Source organism: Orycteropus afer, unplaced genomic scaffold (genome assembly GCF_000298275.1).
Source record: "Orycteropus afer afer isolate SDZICR_OR568_19922 unplaced genomic scaffold, OryAfe1.0 scaffold00017, whole genome shotgun sequence".
Lineage (NCBI taxonomy): Eukaryota > Metazoa > Chordata > Mammalia > Tubulidentata > Orycteropodidae > Orycteropus > Orycteropus afer.
Genome location: NW_006921604.1, coordinates 13,861,536 through 13,883,163, shown reverse-complemented (window position 1 = coordinate 13,883,163; position 21,628 = coordinate 13,861,536). Strand labels below are relative to the sequence as shown.

The window sequence follows — 21,628 nt, the reverse complement described above, 5'->3', positions numbered from 1 at the left end:
AATCAGCCTAACCTAATTTTAAAATGGATTATTATTTATGTGCCACATTTCTATATAAAAGCCCAAATTACATCCACTTGAGAGTTTTACTTTATAATAGTGACTTTTTAAAAAGCAGCTATTTTTGTTTTTTTTAGTAGTTCTAACTTATTTTTCCTTTCTTCCATAGTTAAGCTGTCTTGTCTTTGAGCATGAGCCTCTGAAATAACAGTGATCAAGTGCTGGATCCTGAGTCTTGCTATTATTTCATGATCACAGCTTTTTAAGAAGTTACTGAAAAGATGTACTTCATAAATTTAAAAAAAAATGCATGTAACAAATTGTGTGTGTTAAAAATAAGCTGAAGCAGAAGTTTCAAGTTTTTAAATTCTAGAAAAGAAAACAAAAAGCAAGAAGAGGAAGGAAAAGAAATATAAACTGAATCTAAGCTCAGTTGAAAAGGCAGTTAGAATGTTGCTGTGATGCAGAAGTCTTAAGAGATGGGGCTTACCACTTCACCCTTCAGTAGAGTGGGATTTCATTGAGTCCGAGAAGCCATCATTGATGAAGAATGCACAGTATGAGGAAGCGTGGTAGAAAGAAGACAAGAGGGGAGAAGCACAGAAGTCAATTCAAGCAGGAAATCAAAACTCTGACAGATTTAAAATCCCACAATGTGTACACAGTTACATTCTACAAGGATTAAAGGAAAAGCATGCGAAGCAATCACAGCTATCTTCCCAAGTACCAAAAGGTAGAATTTAAGCAACAAATAAGTTTAAGAAGGTGATTTTAAAAAACTATTCTAAAAGCCAATACTGTGAAAACTCATCAAGAATAAGTGACGGTTAATGCCAAGCAAATATATAAAAACGCTTTTCTTTTCTCTATTTTTTTAACTGTCTATTTTCTTAAGCCTCGCCACAGAAGAACAATAAGCTGATCTGCTTCCATAAGGATTTACAGCCTTGGAAACCCAAAAGGGGTGGCTATGAGTGGGAATGGACTCGATGGCAGTCAGTTTGGCTTTTAGTATTTTCTTAGGAGGAAATTTCATTAAACAAAAACTACACATTGTATTGTGCTTCTCTATAAGGCTGACTATACACAAAATGTATAACTGAAACACTAGAAAGGGTATTATTCTATCAAGTGCTATATAATACAGGACATAAATCAAACAAGGCAGGGAGGTACAAATGTGTCTGGGATTTACGTCATTCCCTCTATTTCCTCAAATCTGTCAAGGAGCCAACCGAAAGGACTGTAGGTCTGTCAACTATACATTTCTAACAGAAAGATCTCACTCAAGCCTCATATAAGTAAAAATGATTCTATATAATCCTTACAGCAGGTTTGAGAGGTCTAAAGACTTCTTTTTTATCTTCAGGCTTTTTTGCTGCATTGTCAAGGCGTTGAGATGGAGAGCCTTCAGATTTAGATGATGCTATTAAGTTCAAAAGAGACAAAGAAAGGCGAATGTATATTAATTTACTCCAAGTGCTTTTAGAACAAAGCTGTTCTAGCCTATCAAGCCCTTTGTTGCCATTCTTTCCACCCACACCCCCACTTTTGTTAGCCTCACTCATTACAGGGTCTCCATACACAGGTCTGAAACTACAGGGCAAACGGGGACCTAAGAGATCTCTGGGAGTCTATCTGATTCCCTACTTGGAAACCTCCATTATCAGGGTCTACTTATCATGTGCTCACAATCATTATCTAGCTATGTCATACGATCAACATAATAGAGAGCATTTCACTAATCTATTATATGAGTAGGTTAACATCACCAGTACTGATACAATATAGGCGCTAGAGTTAGAAAGAAGTATGTTCAAATCTCAGCTCTGACATTTAGCTAATTACTTAGACAAATTACTTAATCTCACTACATTGCAGTTTAGTGCAGAAAATGGGAATATAATAAATCTCTCTGGGAGTCATGGTGAAGATTAAATGTAAAGGGCTCACAGTGCTAGGACCATGTAAGCATTCAAAAGTTAGCTCTCTATTATTAAAATTATGATTACCATTAGTGTTATTAGCAACTCACAATGGAATATTGTTTTGTGAAGTACGGATGTGTGCAAACCACAGGTACTTTCCCACAGATAAAGACCTCCAATATACTGATCACAGCCCCAATCACCAATGGAAAAAGGGAAAAAGAAAGCCATCCTACATCTCACTCTGAAGCGCTCCCCAGAACCACTCTGAGACCCGGGGTGGGACCCAGGCTGGGATCCTGAGTTGCTGGACCCCGAGGAGCTGCCACTACCAGGCCTGGGCACCAGTTTCTCGACTCTTTCCCATAGCAGCCTGGGCTCAATACTGCTGTTAGAGCAAAAAAGAAAACAGAAGAGTTAATGCATTATTCCCAGATGTACAATCAAATTATAAACACACACATTGTATGTATTCAATGTGTTTAAACATAAACCTGAGAAAAACAGTATTTAACATTAAATCTACCAAATATTACATTATTCACAGATTTTACCTCATTTCACAACAAACTAAAGAATCCTAAATGATATTCTATCATTAGCTGACGAAAAAGCCTCACTAGGTATGAAAGAAAATACTACTTGTCCAGTTTAAAAGTATCACTGTTTCTGTCACAGCTACAAACTTGGATTTATTATCATAAAAATTCCATTCATTTATACGCACACAAAGTTATATTCTGTTTTCAGACTGCTCACTTATCCATCACTGCTCTCAAAAACTGACACCTTTAAAGTATATTCCTTTGCAAAAGTCATGTTGAAATGTTACAGAAAGTATGGGCTATGATGTATGTCTGGCCATACATATACCCACACCACAAGTTTGCCAAGTAAGAATTGTTGTTGTTGTTGTTGTTGTTATTTGCCGTCGAGTTGGCCCCGACTCATAGCGACCCCTCCTTGGGTTTCCGAGGCAGTATCACTACGGAAGTAGGATTGCCCAACCTTCCTTCCGAGGAGTGGCTGGTGGGTTTGAACCGCCAGCCTTCTGGTTAGCAGTCAAGTGCCTTAGGCACTATGCTACCAGAGCTCCTAAGTAAGAATTAATGACATAAATTTAATCACAGGAGAATACCATAGTCCAATTGGTCATTTAAGGAATAAGAGGGTTCTCTGTATCTACTGGATTATCATCCAGCTCACTACTCAAATTATACCAAGATTTAATGTACAGACAGATGTCTAACTTTAGATGTGCAGTGATGGTCAAGTTATAAAACACTCAAGATAATGATTTTTATTTCCTCTATGTTCTATTATCTGCACTGCGTAATATGATAGCCACTTACTAACTATACAAGGAGTGCTGCTGGCATAGTGGGTAAGGCATTTGGCTGCTAACCAGAAGGCAGGTGGTTCAAACCAACCAGCTGTCCTGTGCAAAGATGAGGCAATCTACTTCCATAAAGATTTACACACTTGAAAACCAATGTGGGTCACTGTGAGTTAGAATCAACTCAATGGCAGTAGGTTTTTTTTTTTTTTTTGTAATTAGCTACATATGGTTACTCAGCACTTGAAAAGTGGCTAGCACTGGTAAGGAAATGAACTTTTAATTATTTTTAAATTATTATTTAATTTAATTTAATTCAAATTTAAACAGCCCCAAGTGGCTAATGGCTGCTGTATTAGACACAGCAGCTCTAGAACCTACAAATGATATTATTTGGTTAATTTATTAGTTACTGCAGACTGTCAGTCAACTGACTTTCTTCAGTGATCTGTGATTTGTATAGTATTCCAAAGACCTTACAAAGCCCTTTAGATAATAAGCTCTCTCAGATTAAAGTTCTCTTAGAACTAGTTTCTCTTCCCTGTTTTCCTCTACTTATTCTTACAGGGCTAGTGGTTCTAATTTTTAAATGACTACTATACACTAACCGAATTCAGATCCTCTTGTTTTGCAGATTCATTTTATATTACTCATGCCAATGAATTTTGAGGCGCTCTGGTGGAGTAGTGGATAAGGCATTTGTCTGCTAACCAGAAAGTTAGTGGTTCAAACCCACCAGCCCCTCCACAGAAAGAAGACAGAGTGATCTACTTCAGTAAAAATTTACAGCCTTGGAAGCCCAATGGGGGGTGCTATAAGTCAGAATGGACTCGATGGCAGTGAGTTTGGTTTCGTTTTTTAATGAAATTTATGGTCGTTTTTCTTTTCCAACTGATAATCTCTTTGCTCCAAAGTTTAAATGATCATGAGCAATGCCGCAAAAACAGATGACATAAGACCACAGGAGACTAAATCTGTTCTTAACTTTCTGTTTTTACCTTACAGACTTGAAAACCTAATGTGGGTCACAGTGAGTTGGAATCAACTCGATGGCAGTGGGTTTGATTTTTTTTTTTTTGTAATTAGCTGCATATGGTTACTTTTACCTTGTGGAGTTTCTTTGACCTGCTTGGCTATTCTGCTGTCCACTGCCCTGCAGTGGAGAATCCCGACGGGACAAAACAGGGGAACGAGACGTTGTTCTGACAGGAACCTTCAGGTGGAACATACAGCAATTAAATAATTGAAAACATGAAGAGAAGAAAAGATTTCTCAACCAAAACACATTTCTTAAGCAGTCCTAATTATATTAGCCTTACTATCACCAACCCACTCCCACCCCTAAATCCTTCTCTGGCCCTTCAAAGATATAATGGGAAGAGAAAATTTAATCAAAGGCATCTAAGGAACCAGTACAAACAGCCTTTCTGGACTTCTATAACATACATGATGTTTGGGCTGAAGCTTGGTGGCAAGGGACATACAAAGCATTTTGCTGAGATAATGTGAGAATCAGGAAAATAAGCTCAAAGAAACCAGACAATAATCTACAAACGGATCAGCAGGAAGCAGAGACTGGCAGGAAGCAAGAAAATATTTAGAGGAAGCAAATTCCAAGTGGAGGAAAAAAAAAAAAAAATGTGCCTCTGTGTTTAATTCCATCAGTAAGTAATTACCAAAAAACCCAATTTTAAAAAAGATCATTTTCTTTGAAATATTTATGTTAATTAGCATTATTTTTTTCTTCTTATAAGCCCTTTTATGAACATTTTAATGTTGGTTAGTGTTGCAAAATAATTTGTTGCTTTGGTCTAAACTTAGAAGCTGCTAAAGTAAATTATGATTCAATTTGGTCTCAATTTATAGTTGTTATAAATTTACTCTTAAATCATTTTGCTACCCTTATGTTTAAGTATGCAGTGAACAAGAACTATAAAAAGCTAATTGCCCACTAGATGAATGTAACTGTCTAACTATGGAACTTTCTCCCCACAGTAAAAAGTTCATTTGAAATTTCATTGTCCCTTTGATTCTGGTGACATCATCACACCCTTAATTAAAACAAATATATATATTTAAGTAAATGAATAAATAAGAAAAAGGAAAAAGAAGCACACGACTGTCTTTCTGCTTCTTACCCTTGGAGGCACCTCGTCACTGTCTGATCTAGACCAAGCCTTTTGGGTAGGGTCAGGTACTTCCGACTTAGAGTCAGAACTTTGACTTAGCACCTCACTGCGTGAAGGTGGACATGGGTCCTGAGAACGAAGATGGTGGTGTGCAAATTTGGGAGGAGAAGGGTCACTGAAGGAATGGGATCGCGAGACAGGGGAAACATTGTTCTTGAGTGATGCCAGGTGGGACCACTGTACCTTACAAGAAAACAAAACACAAAACATTCAAGGCATAAAACTGGCTTTTCTGGTCAACACCAAATCCAAAGCAGGAACTGGCAAAGGGGGATTGCAAACTGAGGGTGGAATAGTATTAGGTAAGCCAAGCAGTAAAATAATTATACTTTTAAGTGAAGAGAAGTGGTCTGAGGAACACAGTAGGTAGAAGAGAACAAAGGTACAATTATAAGGAAAATTATTTTAATATCTAGACAAACATATACAGATAGCAGTAAACATGAAGATTGTTTTAAAAGAACCTTAGAGGCCTACTGTCTAAAAGGCAGGCAAAGTATTACATGAATATCTATGTCAAAGTAGAGAGATAGGAGAATCTAAGAAAGGTTGAGAAATTATAAAATAAAGGACATTGCCAAATATGCAAACTTATCCATCCATCTTCATGTTACCTGGCAGTTTAAGATTGCAGACCAAATAACAACCAAAAAGCACATTTAACAAGCAATGACAAACCCCTAATGGTTTGAGAGATTATAATAATACTAACTCAAAGACATCTACCTTTTCTAATACACCAATAAACTTCCTTCCCTCTCCCAAACCTTAAAATTACCGCCTGTGAGTTACTTCCATACATCTTCAAACTAGTTTAAAAAAAAGAAAGAAAGAAAAAAATGCGATTTCTTTAGAAATATTCAGTACCATGGATTCCCTTAATCGCCTACTGTTGGGGTATCCTTTTACTTGACCCTTCAAAAACCGTTGCTTTTAAATTGGGAAAAAAATCCTTGAAATAAGTTATAAAATACTTTCTTTAAATTATACATTGGTTTAAATAGTTCAATACTGTAATTTACAAAATTCTAGCTACATATCTAATACATCAATGTATTTAATGAAAACAGAAAATACCAAATCACAAATGATTCAACTTTTCCAAATGCAAGATTCAGAACTAGTTCCAGGTATATGATTTCTATTATTTTACAGGTGAGATTTACAGACTCCCAGACTTCTGAAATGTTTTAAGATTTTTGAGACAAAGGCATGCAATTTAAAATAATACTTGTAGTTATAATTTTAAAAAATGGATTCTAAAATAAATACCCTTATAGGAGAAAAGTCCCCTGTAAAGAACGATTTCATAGGTATATGTTTGCGTCAAAAGCAACTTCAGAATAGAAGGAGGAAAAAGGAGACAACTTGCATTAACTAAGTATAACTATGAAAACTAGCTGACACAATCCAGGAACTCTTATTTTCAAACTGTTAGTGGTCATACAAAGATTTTCTATTTATGAGAGTTTAACTTTCAGAACAAAAGCTTATATTCTAGACTCTTCAAATATATCTATACTAGGGAATGATTCAAATATATCTATACTAAGGAAGGATTAAGAACAAACATAGTCAAACCCATACAACTGATCCTGCTGTCTTCTCTTTTCTCTTACCTCCCTCTCCTGCTTTCCTTCCACTCTTTACTATCTGGAGTTTCCCATTTGCTAAGGGGCCAGCTTTTTCTAGACTCAAAAAGCTACTGATTCCATGGTAACAATCCCCACCCCCAACATACAAACCCTTTGCTTCAATACTGATTCTTCTTAACTCCTCTGTGCTGTGGTTCACTCAAATCATTTCTTATAGTTCCAAGGGGATTATTCATTATAAAATACTTTCAAATTCTCTTCTGAATTTGTTTCTCAGACACCCACAGCTACTTCTATCACAAAAACATGAACTTCTGTGCCCCTCAACACTTGCAAACACCAGTGACAAGTGATTCAAGCTTAAGAACTTATTCCAATATTCTAATTACACAGATACAAGGAGGAAAATGTCTACAAGTTAAGTCTTTTTAGGAAAAGAGTAGGAATCAGTGTTGTTAGGATCTCTTAAGATTTTCAACATGGGTAAGCTCTGCTGTCTACCGTCTTCTCCAGACAGCGAGGGTTCTCTTCTAACCATACAGCATACTGCCCAACAGCTCTCCCTCACCCAGCTAAGGCAGCACGCTGCTGCAGACTTCCTGAAGCACTGACCTTTACCTTGACCTACATCAGGGCAAGCCAATCCTACCCCACTGGATCTTAAACTTTTTTTGGATTTCACCAAATCCAAAATCTGATAAAAGGGCCTTTTTTCCCCCACAGAAATTATGCACATGTGAATAAACCAAAGAATTCCGTATGAAATTTTAGGGCAGTTCTAGGTCTCTGAAGCCCATTTGTGGAACTGGCCAGGAGCCAGAAATCATAGGTCAAAGACCCTTCTTTAAAATGAGTGAGAGAAAAGGCATGTTAAAGTATTAACAAAACTCTAAGCTTGCCCTCCATTTACTTACAATGCCAACTTTCTAAACACCAAACTAAAATATCTTATTAGAATAAGGAGGCACTTATTTATGAAAATTAATCTGAGTTAGAGAAGGGAAAGATTATAAATGGGGAAAAAAGTCACTGAATCTAGCTACCCTCAACGAAGATAACAAAAACCTTTTTTTAAAAAAAAAAAGTCCTTTTCTCTATCAACTGAGTGCACGTCCTCTTTAAGTGAGGTAAAAATTACTGCTGCTACATCTTTTTCTCCATGTGGAATGAACCGAACTGTTGATATCACAAGCCGGTCCCTGGCTTTGGTGAGCTATCACATGTCTCCTCAACCCATAGCAGAACTGTCTGTGCTACCTGTGGCTCCGCTGGTCTCTGCAGGGCAGGATGTACAGACTCGGAGTTGCCATTGGAAAAAGATTCTGATCTGGAAGGCACTGGTGGCTCCAAAACTCTGCCTGTCTGCTTAGACTGGGCTTCAGGGGAGCTGTGGTTAGTTTTCCTAAATCTATCTTCCACCTGCATCAGAGAATTAGAAGACACAACTCATTGTTAGTAGGGGAAAGCAGAGACACCAAAGCTTGAAAGTGTAAGGACTCTAAAGTGAAATTTTTCTGTTTAACTTCATTCTAAGAAAAAGGCAGCTGGGGAAGAAGAGGGGTTTGGAGCACATAAAGTAGGACTACAATTTGATTTGGGAAAAGGAAAACACTTGAGAAGATAAAAATTAAGCAGGCAGCCTCAAAGATCTCCTCTTGGCCCAGAATTCTGATTATATATGACTTTATCCTAGAAGAAGATTCATCTGTAACAACCAACTAAACTAATGGGTTAAAAGACTATTATCAGAAATCCAAAACACATTCCATTCCACCAAAAATAAAGCCACTTCAAACTAAGCAAAACACTTTCTCCTAGAATCCACTCTCTGTGAAGGCCAGACACAGTAGAAGGATGCCACCTACAGGCCAGGATTCAAAATACTCTGGAACCTATCAACTCCCTATCTTCCTGGTGACACAGTGGTTAAGTGCTTAGCTACAATAAGTAAGAGGTTTGATCGAACCCAATGGCTGCTCCACAGGAGAAAGTTGTAGCAGTCTGCTTCTGTAAAGATTACAGCCTTGGAAAGCCTATGGGGCAGTTCTACTCTGTCCTAGAGGGTTCCTAGGAGTTGGAGTCAATTTGACAGCAATGGATTTGGATTTTTGGTTTGGCTCTTCCTAGTATCCCTGAATGGTTAACTGCTTTGCCACATCCTTGTTACTCCAAGGTTCTGGGTAGCCTGAATAGACCATGTAAATAACTAATCACAATAGTTGAAAAGTCGGTAAAATGGGCTATAGGCACACTTCATCTCTATTTGTTTTTGGAGAAACAGTTGACCATTCCCTTCATTTATGTTTTTGAGAATGATTTTGTCAAACATTCTTCCGTTCAAGTTTCCAATTCATTTGAGGTCTGTTAAATGAGGCAACTGCGATCCTCTGGGCGGGCCCTCTAACTAGACACAAGATCGCACATAAGCCCCTTCACGTCTCTGTAAACAAAGAAAAAGCTAGCAAACAAAGAGGGTAGATCATTAGCCGATCTTTACGGCTCAATCTAGTACTAATACTAGTCTTAGGAGTTATCCCATTACTTTCCAGAGAATAACCACAATAGGAACAAAGTCTAAGCTACAAAGGAAAGAAGCTACCTCTCGAGCTCTGTCAGCAGGTTCATAATGGGGTTTGGACTCTGGAGCGTGATAGCTTGGCTTGCTTCTTTCCTGCTGCTGCGGCGGTGGCTGCTGCTGCTGCGAGTGCGGGTGCTGCTGCGGGTGCGGCCTCCTGTGGTCATGCTGTAGAGACAGGAGATATGCTTGTTCTTGTTGCAACTGCCTCTGGAGCCTCTCTGCCTGCCGGTGCTCCTCCATCTCCCGCCATCGATACTCCTTTGAGAGGGAGAGGATAACACTAAATCTATGGGACATTGGAGATCTCACCTCCTTTTCTGCATTTGTTCTCAACATTTAAAAAAAAAAAAATCATACTTTGTTTCCCTTGCTTTTTAAGAAAGCAAAATGGCTGGGATTTTAAATTACCTGTAGAAAAATCTGACAGCTTGTTGCTAAGGATAATAATCACTGAACAGAGTAAAAGAGAATTCAATTATATGTCAGTTTCAGTGGCAAAAGATACTTATAGTACCCTGTGTGAAAGTCCTAAACTAGTACTCCCGACTGGTTTTATTATACGGCATGTGCTTTGAATCTACGGCCCTTAGCATTCCAGTTTGTTCACTGAGTGACAAGTTCGAAACTCTGTCCATCTACCAAACAAAAACACTCAATTTATTAATAGAAAACAAATAAATAAAAGCCACCTCTCAAGTTCCCAAAAGCAGTCTGACAACAAAAGATGTCTCCATTTGAGCCTGTCAACCCAGAACAATAACCTGGTCTGGTAATCACCACTGCTATGCCCAACTCAGGAGAGGGATGCATGAGCCCTGATTCTACAGAACAAGACAGATACAGTGCGTTACCAGTAACATGGCCTGCTCCTGGAGCAGCTGCTGCTGAAGGATTTCCAAGTGCCGCTGCTCCTCTTCAAGCTGTCGCCTGATATACTCCTGTCACACAGAAATTACCCAGCAATCAATTTATCCAAAAGGAAAGAGTCAGAACCACCTGAATGGAGCACCAAGAACTATTTGCCCCAATTGTCTTTAGGGGTAATTCATTAGTGATGAATTTTCTTTAAAAAAAAGGTATCGCTAAGGACTATCTCAAGACCTTGAAATTGGCCGATAAGACCTAAAGACTTTAGTAAATGATCATATACACTGCCATGATATACATAAAAGCATTCTAAAGCATTGTTAGTACACAGCTGTGATAGACAAATGCAGGATTTTAAAGGAGTATGCCATTCTTCTTAAAGATGCTAGACTTCAGAGAAATTAAGAGTTTAATTAAATAGGAACCAGATGGTTCTGATCAATAAAGTCTTATTATTAGTTATTATTTATAGCAAGCATAATAGATCACCAATTTTTGAAAGCTAAAACCAAAACCTGTATAATAGTAAAATGAAAAATAAAAATGATTTGCATTTTTGCTGATTCAGGAATACCTGGAATGACTATATTCTAAAAGCCTTGGTCTGGGAACACCAGACTTAGAAAACTTCACACAAATGATTGGGTTCAGGCTCTGCATAAGAAGGCCATGTATCTTTGGAAGGAGTGGTGGTGGAGTTGTTCACAATGGGAAAAGGATAGTCAATCCCCATCACAAAGAAGACTGGTAAACGTTTCCAAAGAAGACTGGTAAACGTTTCCAAAGTATGTCATGTAAAGAAGTAAAATCCTGTCTTGAAATTGCTTGCATATTATAATGGACTGGGAGATCAGGAGACCTTGTCTGCAATCTCAGTCTCACCAAGCAATAGCTTTATCATCTCTAGTAAGCCTCAACCTCCCATTTTCTCAGACTCCTCATTTGAGAAATGAGAACCAAGAATTTTTCCTATCAATTTATAGTTGTTTTTTTTTTTTTTGGTGAGGCTCAAACATTAGATAAACAATATTGAAAAGTTTGAAATATAAGCAACAGTCTCCTTTCATTTTCAATAATGAAAAAAAACTAACTAATTGTTCTAGAGGGAGCTCTGGTAGCATACTGGCTAAGACACTTGCCTGCTAACCAGACGGCTGGCGGTTCAAACCCACCAGCCACTCCTCGGAAGGAAGGTTGGGCAATCCTACTTCCGTAGTGATACTGCCTCGGAAACCCAAGGAGGGGTCGCTATGAGTCGGGTTTGACTCGATGGCACATAACAACAACAACAACAATTGTTCTAGAAAGGGAGTGAACTCTAAAGGGTCTATAAGGAAAAATTTTATCACGAAATTCAGATTATTTTTTTTTGAGTGTCTACAGCTGACCATGCACTTGTATTGTGGCACACTTTAAAAAAAAAAAGGAAAGAAAAGAAAAGAAAAAAGCTGTATGTGTGGGTTAAGCAGAAATTTTACTTAACCAACAATTCTTGTTGGGAGAATGTTAGATAACAAGAGAAATCATGTCATAAAAATTTCCTTAATTTTTTTTTTTATCTTACAGAGGGAATTTAGCCAAAAAGAAAAAAAAAGTCAATGTGGGAAGTTTATCTTGGAAAAGGTACCTTGGTTCTAACCTGGGCTCCAAATCCCATTCATTTAACCCTAACCCTCCAAAACACATGCTATGATGATAGATGCCTTAGCAATGGCCTTATCCAACAATTACTGTACTTTTTGCATATAATGCAATCACACATTTAACATGCTTAACACACATAGGAGACAAATGTGTAAGGGGCTGCACAGTTTTTTTTGGGGAAAAAGTATGCTTTCATTACTTGTATAAAAATATGGTACTCCAAGCTCATTTCTCCTTTGAACTAAGTAGAATAAGGCTGTAACTTAAAAGATAGAGATAGAACACTCATTTGTTTTCTTCCTTCATTCACAACTAGAAAAATCACATCCTATCCAAATTACAAAGATTCTAACATATAATCAACGACTGTAGAGATGTAATTATACATGTACGCAAACATACACATTTATGCAGAAATGACATTGTATTTCATATAGCTCTGTTAACATGGGGAATAATTATTTTGTAAGAGAAAAAGGAAAGAAGAATAAGCCAATTTTAGATGTCTTTTTTAAAAAGAAAAGGTGTAGAAGATGTGCTTTCAAAAATCTAACAACCGCATTTAGAGTGGTAAAGATGCATATTGCTATCATACACACCTATGATTCAAATCAAACAGTAAGAGTTATCCCTGGACAATTTAACTCGTAAAAGCTTGTATAATTTTTCCTCTTTGGAGCCCCTAAGCATAAATATAACTAAAACGTTATAAATAAAACACACACTATACAGTTAACTGGCAGTTAAATGCCAATAAAGTAACAGATAAAAAAGCAACACTGAAATTCCTAGTAAAAACTGACAGCCACACAGAACTCAGTCTCAGAAAACCTGTGGCACAAATTTATCATCAAAGACAGCAGCTGGATAATCAAATATGGAAGCTAACACCATGGGTTGTAAGTTTTAAATATGAACTTCCAATATGATTTAAATTGCTCCCATTCATTCATTTGTACTTTCTCTGATTCAGAAATACCTGGAATGACTATATTCTAAAAGCTTTGGTCTGGGAACACCAGACCTAGAAAACTTCCCACAAATGACTGGGCCCATGCGTTGCATGAAAAGGCCACGTATCTTTGAAAGGAGTGGTGGGGGAGGTTGTTTACAATGGGAAAAGGATAGTGTGTGTGTATGTGTGTACATATTCCAATTCAAAGCTCATCACAAAAGAGTGGTCAATTCAAAGACATAAAAGGAAAAGAGGTTAGTTATTGGATTCACACTAAGAACATATACAGATGAAGGCACATCAATTTTTGTTTGCATAGGTTGTTCAGAAAACAAAGGAAATTTCTAAATAAAACTGTATGTGGCATTAATAAAATACTAAAAATATTACTGAAACCTGAAACCTGGACTTTTACAGCTGAACATTAATACAACAATGCTATTAGTTTTTCTAAAGTTATGTAGGTACATACTGAACTATATGCAAATATATATTATAATATTCAATTAGCCATTGGTATTTCAAGCTTTTCTCATAGGAAATTTCTTTTAGTTGGTAACAAAGTTAACTATCACCCAGATATTTGGAATTCAGAGAAGTTAAACCAAGCTTAGAAGAGATATTAAGGTATCTTTCTGGTATAGTGTTACTAACGGTTACTTGCAGATGACTTAGCTGGTTTCAAGAGGTTTCTAAAGTTTAACGATTTATACGTTTTTTTTAAATATGAGAGACTAAATTTATTGGTGTGCTTCCAACTGTATGTTTCAGCATTATTAAACTTCTAAAGTCCCGAGTACCTATGTGTGTGCGCACACACCTGTACATGCACATGCACACAAAGTAACAAATGTCATGAACAGGTTGGAACATTCTTTGTGAACTAACCTGTTCTCTTTCTACTCTTCTCTTTTCTTCTTCTGCCCGTCTCCTCTCTTCTTCTTCTTTGCGTCTTCTTTCCAACTCCTCCAGACGCCTCTTCTCTTCTTGTTCTCTCCTTCGCTGCTCACGTTCTTGCTGCCTTCTAGCTTCACGCTCTCTCCTTTGTTGCTACGTAAAGAAAGATGTATAATTACCAAGGATCTACTAGTTATGGTTCTCATGATACGCCACTGATCAGTTACAGGTGGATGCTAATGAGTTCATGGACTCCATTTCTATTAGTCAATTATTTCCAAGTTGTCTCTTAGACTTTGAATGCAAGTTTCCCCCACTATCCATTAGTAGAGGATTCCTATAAAACCTTTAGAAAAGACAAAATGGCATAAAGTGAATATGCAATTACTGTTAATTTATATGGGAAAATTTAGGACTCAAATCACACCAAACAACAAACACATAAAATCTAATGTAACACTAACACAGTGTTCAGACCACACAGTTCAAAACTACGGCGGCGAGATGCTGAGTGTGGTTCCTGGGGAAGGAGACGTCACTCTCACTGCTCGAGATGCACACTGCCTCTTTAATGTCTTACTGTAGAACAAACGATGAACACTAGTTTCGATGAACACTAGTTTCACTTTTACCTTTCTTCATAAAAATGAAAATATTTAGATTTTTTTGGGTTAGTGAATCATACTATGATGTAGGTCTTTAAACCGAAGGTGCTTGAAATGAACTTTTGAAATGTAAGGATTCCTCATGAATACTGGTCAAAGTGCTATGTTTATGTGAATCCTTACAGAGATTGGTTTCCTTCTGATAGCAATTTTTTTCCTGCTGTTCACTGTAGCAAGAATCCCTGGTGGCACAGCGGTTAAGCACTCAGCTGCTAACTGAATGGTTGCAATTCAAACACACCAGCGCTGCTTTGCGGGAAGACAAAACACCATGCTTCTGTAAAGAGGCAATTCTGCTCTGTCCCACAGTGTCACTATGAGTCAGAAGTGACTGGACCACAGTAGGTCTGGCCTTTGGGTAGATACACTGTAGCTTAGTAACTAGGGGACAGGAAATTCTTTATCCTTTTGTGTCACTAACAGTTATCCAGGACCACTGAGACAAAAGAAAAATACAGAAGAGAAAGAAATAAAGGACATTAGAACTTGCACAACGAGAGACAAAGAAAAAGAAACACACATCGGGGGAAAGAGGAAATGACATCAACAAGAATAACAAGCATTATTACTAGTATGAATATTAAAAAAAACTCTATTCTCGAGCACACGCTTAATGTGTATTTGACACTATGCTAAGTATATGGTATTTTTATTCCATTTACTTTACCAAATCTAATCCTCACAACACCCTAAGAAGTATTTAATCTCTGCTCTAAACGAGAAAACAGGTTCCAAGTCAGTTGTCAAAGTTACCAAGCTAGCAAGTCCCAAAATATATTGTTATAGTTTCCTACTCACAAGACTGCCCCATAGGGTTTCCAAGGCTATAAATCTTTATTGAAGCATACCACCTGATCGCTCTCCCAGAGAGATGCTGGGGGGTTCAAACCACCAACCTTTTGGTTAGCAGCCGAAGGCATTAACCACTATACCATCAGAACTGCTACTGTTATAGTTAGTTGTCATCAAATTCTGACTCATGGTGGCTCTACAGAGTAGAAATGCTCTATAGGGTTTTTAAGGCTGTGTCCATTTGGAAGTAGATCACTAGGCTTGTCTCCCAGGTGTCACTGGGTGGATTCAAACCATCAACTTTCAAACAGTAGTCCAATGCTTACCTGTTTACCCCACTGAGGGACTCTGCCCAAGCCACAAAGCCTCTCAAGTTTATACACTTCACCATACACTCACCTGCCTCCCATTAACAGGTACTTAAAGTGCTAGTTAGTCACCATACTTGCTCTGTCAGCCTTTCTAATGCAGAATATTCTATGTAACCCCACAGTATAGAGCAATGAGAAACACTTAACTGACAGCTTGACTTATCTAGGTTCAGACTGTCTGTCAGTAAAACACTTACATAGTTGTTGTCAAGTCAGTTCTGACTCAGAGAACCTATTTACAACAGAAGTAAACACTACCAGTCCTACACCATTCTCACAATCCTTGCTATGTCTGAGCTCAGTTTTTGCAGCCACTGTGGCAATCCATCTTGTTGACTGCATCTTTTTTGCTGACTATCAATCAAACATGATGTCTTTCTCCAGGGACTGATGCCTTCTGGTAACATGTCCAAAGTATATGAGATAAAATTTCTAATATTTGCTTCCAAGGACCATAATGGCTATACAAGACAGATTTGTTCCTTCTTCTGGCAGTCCATGGTATATTCAATAATCTTCACCAACACCTAATTCGAATGCATCAATTCTTCAGTCTTCCTTATTCATTGTCCAGCTTTCACATGCATATGAGGGGACAGAAAATATCAGGACTTGAGTCAGGTGCACATTAGTCTTCAAAGTGCCTCTTTCCTTATGAACACTTTAAAATGGTCTCTTCATCTAGATGCAACAATGGGTGTCTCCTCGTCAAGAAGAAAGAAGAAAACCAAAATGAATGGAAACAATCAGTCCTAGCAAGCTGCCATCTAGATGCAACAATGGGTGTCTCCTCGTCAAGAAGAAAGAAGAAAACCAAAATGAATGGAAACAATCAGTCCTAGCGACTGGTACACCATCTGATCTGCAACCTATACAACTATGAGACCAGAAGAACTAGATGGTGCCCGGCTACCACTGTCATCCACTTGGAAGGGATGTACAAGATCCCGCATAGAGAGGGAGAACAATGTGGAACAAAACTCAAAATCATTTGGAGGCAAAAAAAGAAGGTGGGGACCAGGTATGCTGGTCCAACAGAGCCTGGTGAAACCACTGAGACTATGGCCCCTAGCTGCCCTTCAGGTCTGGAATTGAATCCACACCTGTAGTTTCCAGCCAAACAAGTACAGGCAAGTGAGTTAAACATTTACCTCAAGTGGACACACACCCTGGAGAGAACAATCATGGGAGAAGGAAGGGCTGCTTATGCACAGGGAGACAGCTCAGGGCGCAGAAGAGTATGGAGGGATGGACACTGGGAAGAGGTAACTATGGGGAGGAAGTGGGAGGGGAGCTGTTGCATTGTAAATTTTGGTCAATGACATGAGACAAAGTATATGTGAACTGCTGTACGAAAAGTGAATTTACTCTGTAAATCTTCACCCAAATCAAAATAAAATTAAAAAAAAAAAAAAGGTCTCTTGCAGCATACTGGCCCAATGCAATATGACATTTTAATTTCTTGACTGCTGCTTCCATGGGCATTGATTGTATATCCAAGTAAAATGAAATTCTTGACAATGTCAATCTTTTCTCCATTTATTATGATGTAGCTTTACAGGTCCAGTTGTGAAGGATTTTTATTTTCTTTATTTGACATGTAATCCATACTGAACGTTGTAGTCTTTGAACCACATCAGCAATGCTTCAACTACTCTTCACTTTCAGCAAGCAAGGTGGCATCATCTGCATATTGCATGTTGTAAATAAGTCTTCGTCCAATCCTGATGCCATGTTCCTCTTCATATAGTCCAGCTTCTTAGATTTGCTCAGCAAACAGACCGAATAAATATGGTGAAAGGATACCACCTTGATGCACACCTTTCCTGATATTAAACCACACAGTGTCCCCTAGTTCTGTGCAAATGACTACCTCTTGCTCTACACATACGTTCTGCATGAGCACAATTAAGTGTTCTGGAATCTCCATTCTTTAGAATATTGTCCATAATTTCTTATGACCCACACAGTCGAATGCCTTTCCATAGTCAATAAAATACAAGTAACATCTTTCTGGTATTCTCTGCTTTCAGCTAAGATTCATCTGACATCAGCAATGATATCCCTTGTTCCATATCCTCTTCTGAATCTGGCTTGAATTTCTAGCAGTTCCCTGTCAACAAACCGCACTGTAACTGTTTTTGAATTATCTTCAGCAAAATTTTAGTTGTATGTGACATTAATGATATTGTTCAATAATTTCTACATTCTGTTGCATCACCTTTTTGTAGAATGGGCACAAATATGGATCTCTTCCAGACAACTGGTTATGCAGCTGTCTTCCAAAATACTTGGCACAGACAAGGGAGTGCATCCAACATTGCATCCGCTTGCTGAAACATCTCACTTAGAACTCCGTCAATTCCCGAAGCCTTGTTTTTCACCAATGCTTTCAGTGCAGCTTAGATTTCTTCCTTCAATACCATCAGTTTTTGTTCTTTGGATACCTCTGGAAATAGCTGAACATCAATCAATTCCTTTTGGTAGAGTGACTCTGGGTATTCCTTCCATCCTCTTCAACATTGCTTTGTCATTCAAGATCTTGCCCATGAAATCCTTCAATATTGCAACTTGAGGCTTGAATTTTTTGTTCAGTTGTTTCAGCTTGAGAAATGTCAAGCATGACTTTCCCTTTTAGGGTTCTAACTCCACATCTTTGCCCATTTCATTATCATACTTTGTCTTCTAGAGATACCCTTTGAAAACTTCTGCTCAGCTCTTTTATTTCATCATATCCTCTATTCCTTTAGCTACCCTATGTTCAAAAGCAAGTTTCAGAGTCTCTTCTTATATCCATTTTGGTCTTTTTCTTTCCTTTTTGTCTTTTTAATGACCTTTTGCTTTCTTCATGTATGGTATCCTTGATATCATTCCACAATTCATCTGATCTTCTGTCATTAGTTCATTCTTGAGAAGACCTCTAAATTCAGGTTGATGAATGCAAGGCCATACACTTTGGCTCTCAAGGATTTAATTTTCTTCACCTTAGCATGGCAGACAAGCTATCAATGGTCTGTTCTTCAGTCAGCCCCTAGCCTTATTCTGATTGATGATACAAGCTTATCCATTGTCTTTTCCCACAGATGTAGTGAATTTGTTTCCTGTGTATTTCATCCTGTGAGGTCCATGTGTGTAGTCACTGTTTATGTTATTGAAAAAAAGGTATTTCCAATGAGTAAGTCATGGGTCTTGCAAAATTCTATCATGCAATCTCCAATGCTGTTTCTATCACCAAGGCCATATTTTCCAACAACTGATCCTTCATCTGTTTCCAACTTTCTCATCCCAATTACCAGTAATTACCAGTGAATCTTGATTGTATGTTTGAGCAGTTTCAGACTGCAGAAGTTGGTAAAAATCTTCAGTTTCTTAATTTTTGTCGTTAGTGGTTAGTGCATAAATTTGAAGAATAGTTGTATTAACTGATCTTACTTGTAGGCATATGGATAAGGTATCTTTATTAAATTCTAACATCAACACTGCCCCTTATACGATGCACTTCCTGCCCAGTGCTTGCTGCTATTGTCTTTATACTTTGTCCACAATAGTTTTCGAAAAAGAGGAAAATAAGACACTAAAAAAGTATGTGTTCAAAATCAAACCTAAAGGGATTCACACCAGGTATGCAAGGATAATTCAACATTAGAAGACCAATTAAAGTAATCCATTACATAAGTAAAATAAAGGAAAAAAATCATATGATCATATCAACCATGCAGAAAAAGCATTTGATGAAATCCAAAACCCATTCTGGATAAACACTCTCCAAAAAAAACAGGAATAAAAGGGAAATCCTTCAGCATAATAAAGGGCATATACACAAAACCAACAGCCAACATTATTCTGAATGAAGAGAGACTGAAATTATTCCCCTTGTGAACGGAAACCAGACAACGCTGCCCCCTATTCCTACTTCCATTCAACATTGTATTGGAAGTCCTAGCCAGGGCAATAAGGCAAGAAAGGGAAAAAAAAAGATATCTAAATTGTCAAGGAAGAAGTAAAGCTATCCATATTTGCAGATGATATAACCTTATACATAGAAAACCCAAGAGATTCAGCAAGAAAACTACTGGAATTAGAAAATTCAGTGTAGTGGCAGGATACAAGATCAACATACAAAACTCAGTTGAATTCCTCTACACCAGCAAAGAGATCTCTGAGAAGGAAATAAGAGAATCAATACCATGTATAATAGCTACCAAACAAGATAAAAAACTTTATAACAAATCTTACCAGGATCACAAAAGAACTACACAAAGAAAACCAAAAAGCACTACTTCAAGAAACCATAAGAGAGCTACATAAATGGAAAAACACAACATCCTCATGGATAAGAGACTGCACATTGTGAAAAGGTCACTACTATGCAAAGCAATCTATAAATTCAATGCAATCCCAATTCATAATCCATAAGCATTCTCTAAAGACAAGGAAAAACCAATCACTAATTTTATATGGAAAGGAGAGAGACTAGGATAAGCAAAACACTACTGAAGAGGAGTAACAAAGTAGGAGGTCTAATACTCCCTGATCTCAAAACCTATTACACAGCCACAGTAGTCAAAACAGCCTGATACTGGTATAATGACAGATACATAGACTAGTGGAACAGAATTGAGAACCTGGAAATAGATCTATCCGTGGACAGCCGATCTTTGAAAAAGGACTGAAACTCATTAAATGGGGATGAGATAGACAAATGGTGCTGGCAAAAATGGATATCCATTTGCAGAAAAATGAAAAAGATCCATATCTCACACCACAGACAATAACAAACTCAAGACGATCGAAGACTTAAATGTAAAACCTTAATTATATAAGTTCATCATAGAAAAAACAGGGGCAAACTTAGGAGCACAGATATACAGCATACATCCACTATTAAAACATAACCAAAACGCACAAACAGCAGAAGGTAAACTAGCTGCATGGGAACCCTCTAAAAGTTAAATTCTTATCACATCAAAAGACTTCTCCAAAACAGTAAAAAGAGAACCTAAAAATACTTGACAGTGACATATCCGGCAAGGGACTTTTCTCTAAAATTTGTGAAAACTCTAACATATGAACATCAAAAAGGCAAACAATCCAGTTAGAAAATAGGCAAAGGACATGAACAGACACTTCACCAAAGATATTCAGGCAGACAACAAACATGAAGAAATGCTTATGATCAATAGCCATTAGAGAAATGCAAATCAAAACAATGAGATACCATCTCACTCTAACAATGTTGTTGTTGTTGTTGTTATGTGCCGTCTACACCTTTCCTGATTTTAAATCATGCTGGTTTCCAAGGCTGCAAATCTTTACAGTATCAGATTTCCACAGTATTCTCTGGCAGAGTGGCTGGTGAAATCGAACTGCCCACCTTTCAGTTATCAGCCAAGGGCTTTAACCACTATGCCACCAGGGCTCCTTTGCTTGGTAAGTAATCAGTTGCAGTGTGAACCTCACAGCCATGGTACGGCTGACCCTGGTGAACATACACAACCGGCTGCTGACAGGACCGGCTCACTGTGGCCCTGGTCAGGGACTTGGCTCTGCCCTGGGGACACTGCCACCCAGACTATAGCGTCAATGCCAGTAAACAGTGAGGAGAGGGGAGGACGAGGCCAACGTCCTCCACAAATGCTGCACAGTGAATACAGGGTCTGTCTCCTTTTGTCCAAAACTCAGCTTTGTAAGACAAATGATGCTTTAGGATCCTGCAGATGAGGGGGAGAGGCCTGACTCACTTCAAGTAGAGAATAGTAGCAATTGGAGAGAAATTGACAAGACTGTGGTCGGTTTCACTTCTGTTGCCCT

The 21,628-nt window shown here is 38.0% G+C and overlaps 1 protein-coding gene across 1 annotated transcript in view; it reads right to left on the bottom strand.

Annotated features, from left to right (window-relative positions):
- The window catches only part of MAP4K4 (mitogen-activated protein kinase kinase kinase kinase 4), a 297,674-nt gene that overhangs the window by 27,532 nt on the left and 248,514 nt on the right, over nucleotides 1-21,628 (bottom strand). Inside the window, exons 14-22 of the mRNA XM_042783492.1 lie at nucleotides 13,981-14,142; nucleotides 10,478-10,564; nucleotides 9,648-9,884; nucleotides 8,306-8,467; nucleotides 5,403-5,636; nucleotides 4,371-4,477; nucleotides 2,165-2,316; nucleotides 1,329-1,426; nucleotides 491-499 (exon numbers count right to left, since the gene is read on the bottom strand). Coding sequence (XP_042639426.1) covers nucleotides 491-499; nucleotides 1,329-1,426; nucleotides 2,165-2,316; nucleotides 4,371-4,477; nucleotides 5,403-5,636; nucleotides 8,306-8,467; nucleotides 9,648-9,884; nucleotides 10,478-10,564; nucleotides 13,981-14,142 — 1,248 coding nt within the window. The remainder of the gene's footprint in view (nucleotides 1-490; nucleotides 500-1,328; nucleotides 1,427-2,164; nucleotides 2,317-4,370; nucleotides 4,478-5,402; nucleotides 5,637-8,305; nucleotides 8,468-9,647; nucleotides 9,885-10,477; nucleotides 10,565-13,980; nucleotides 14,143-21,628) is intronic.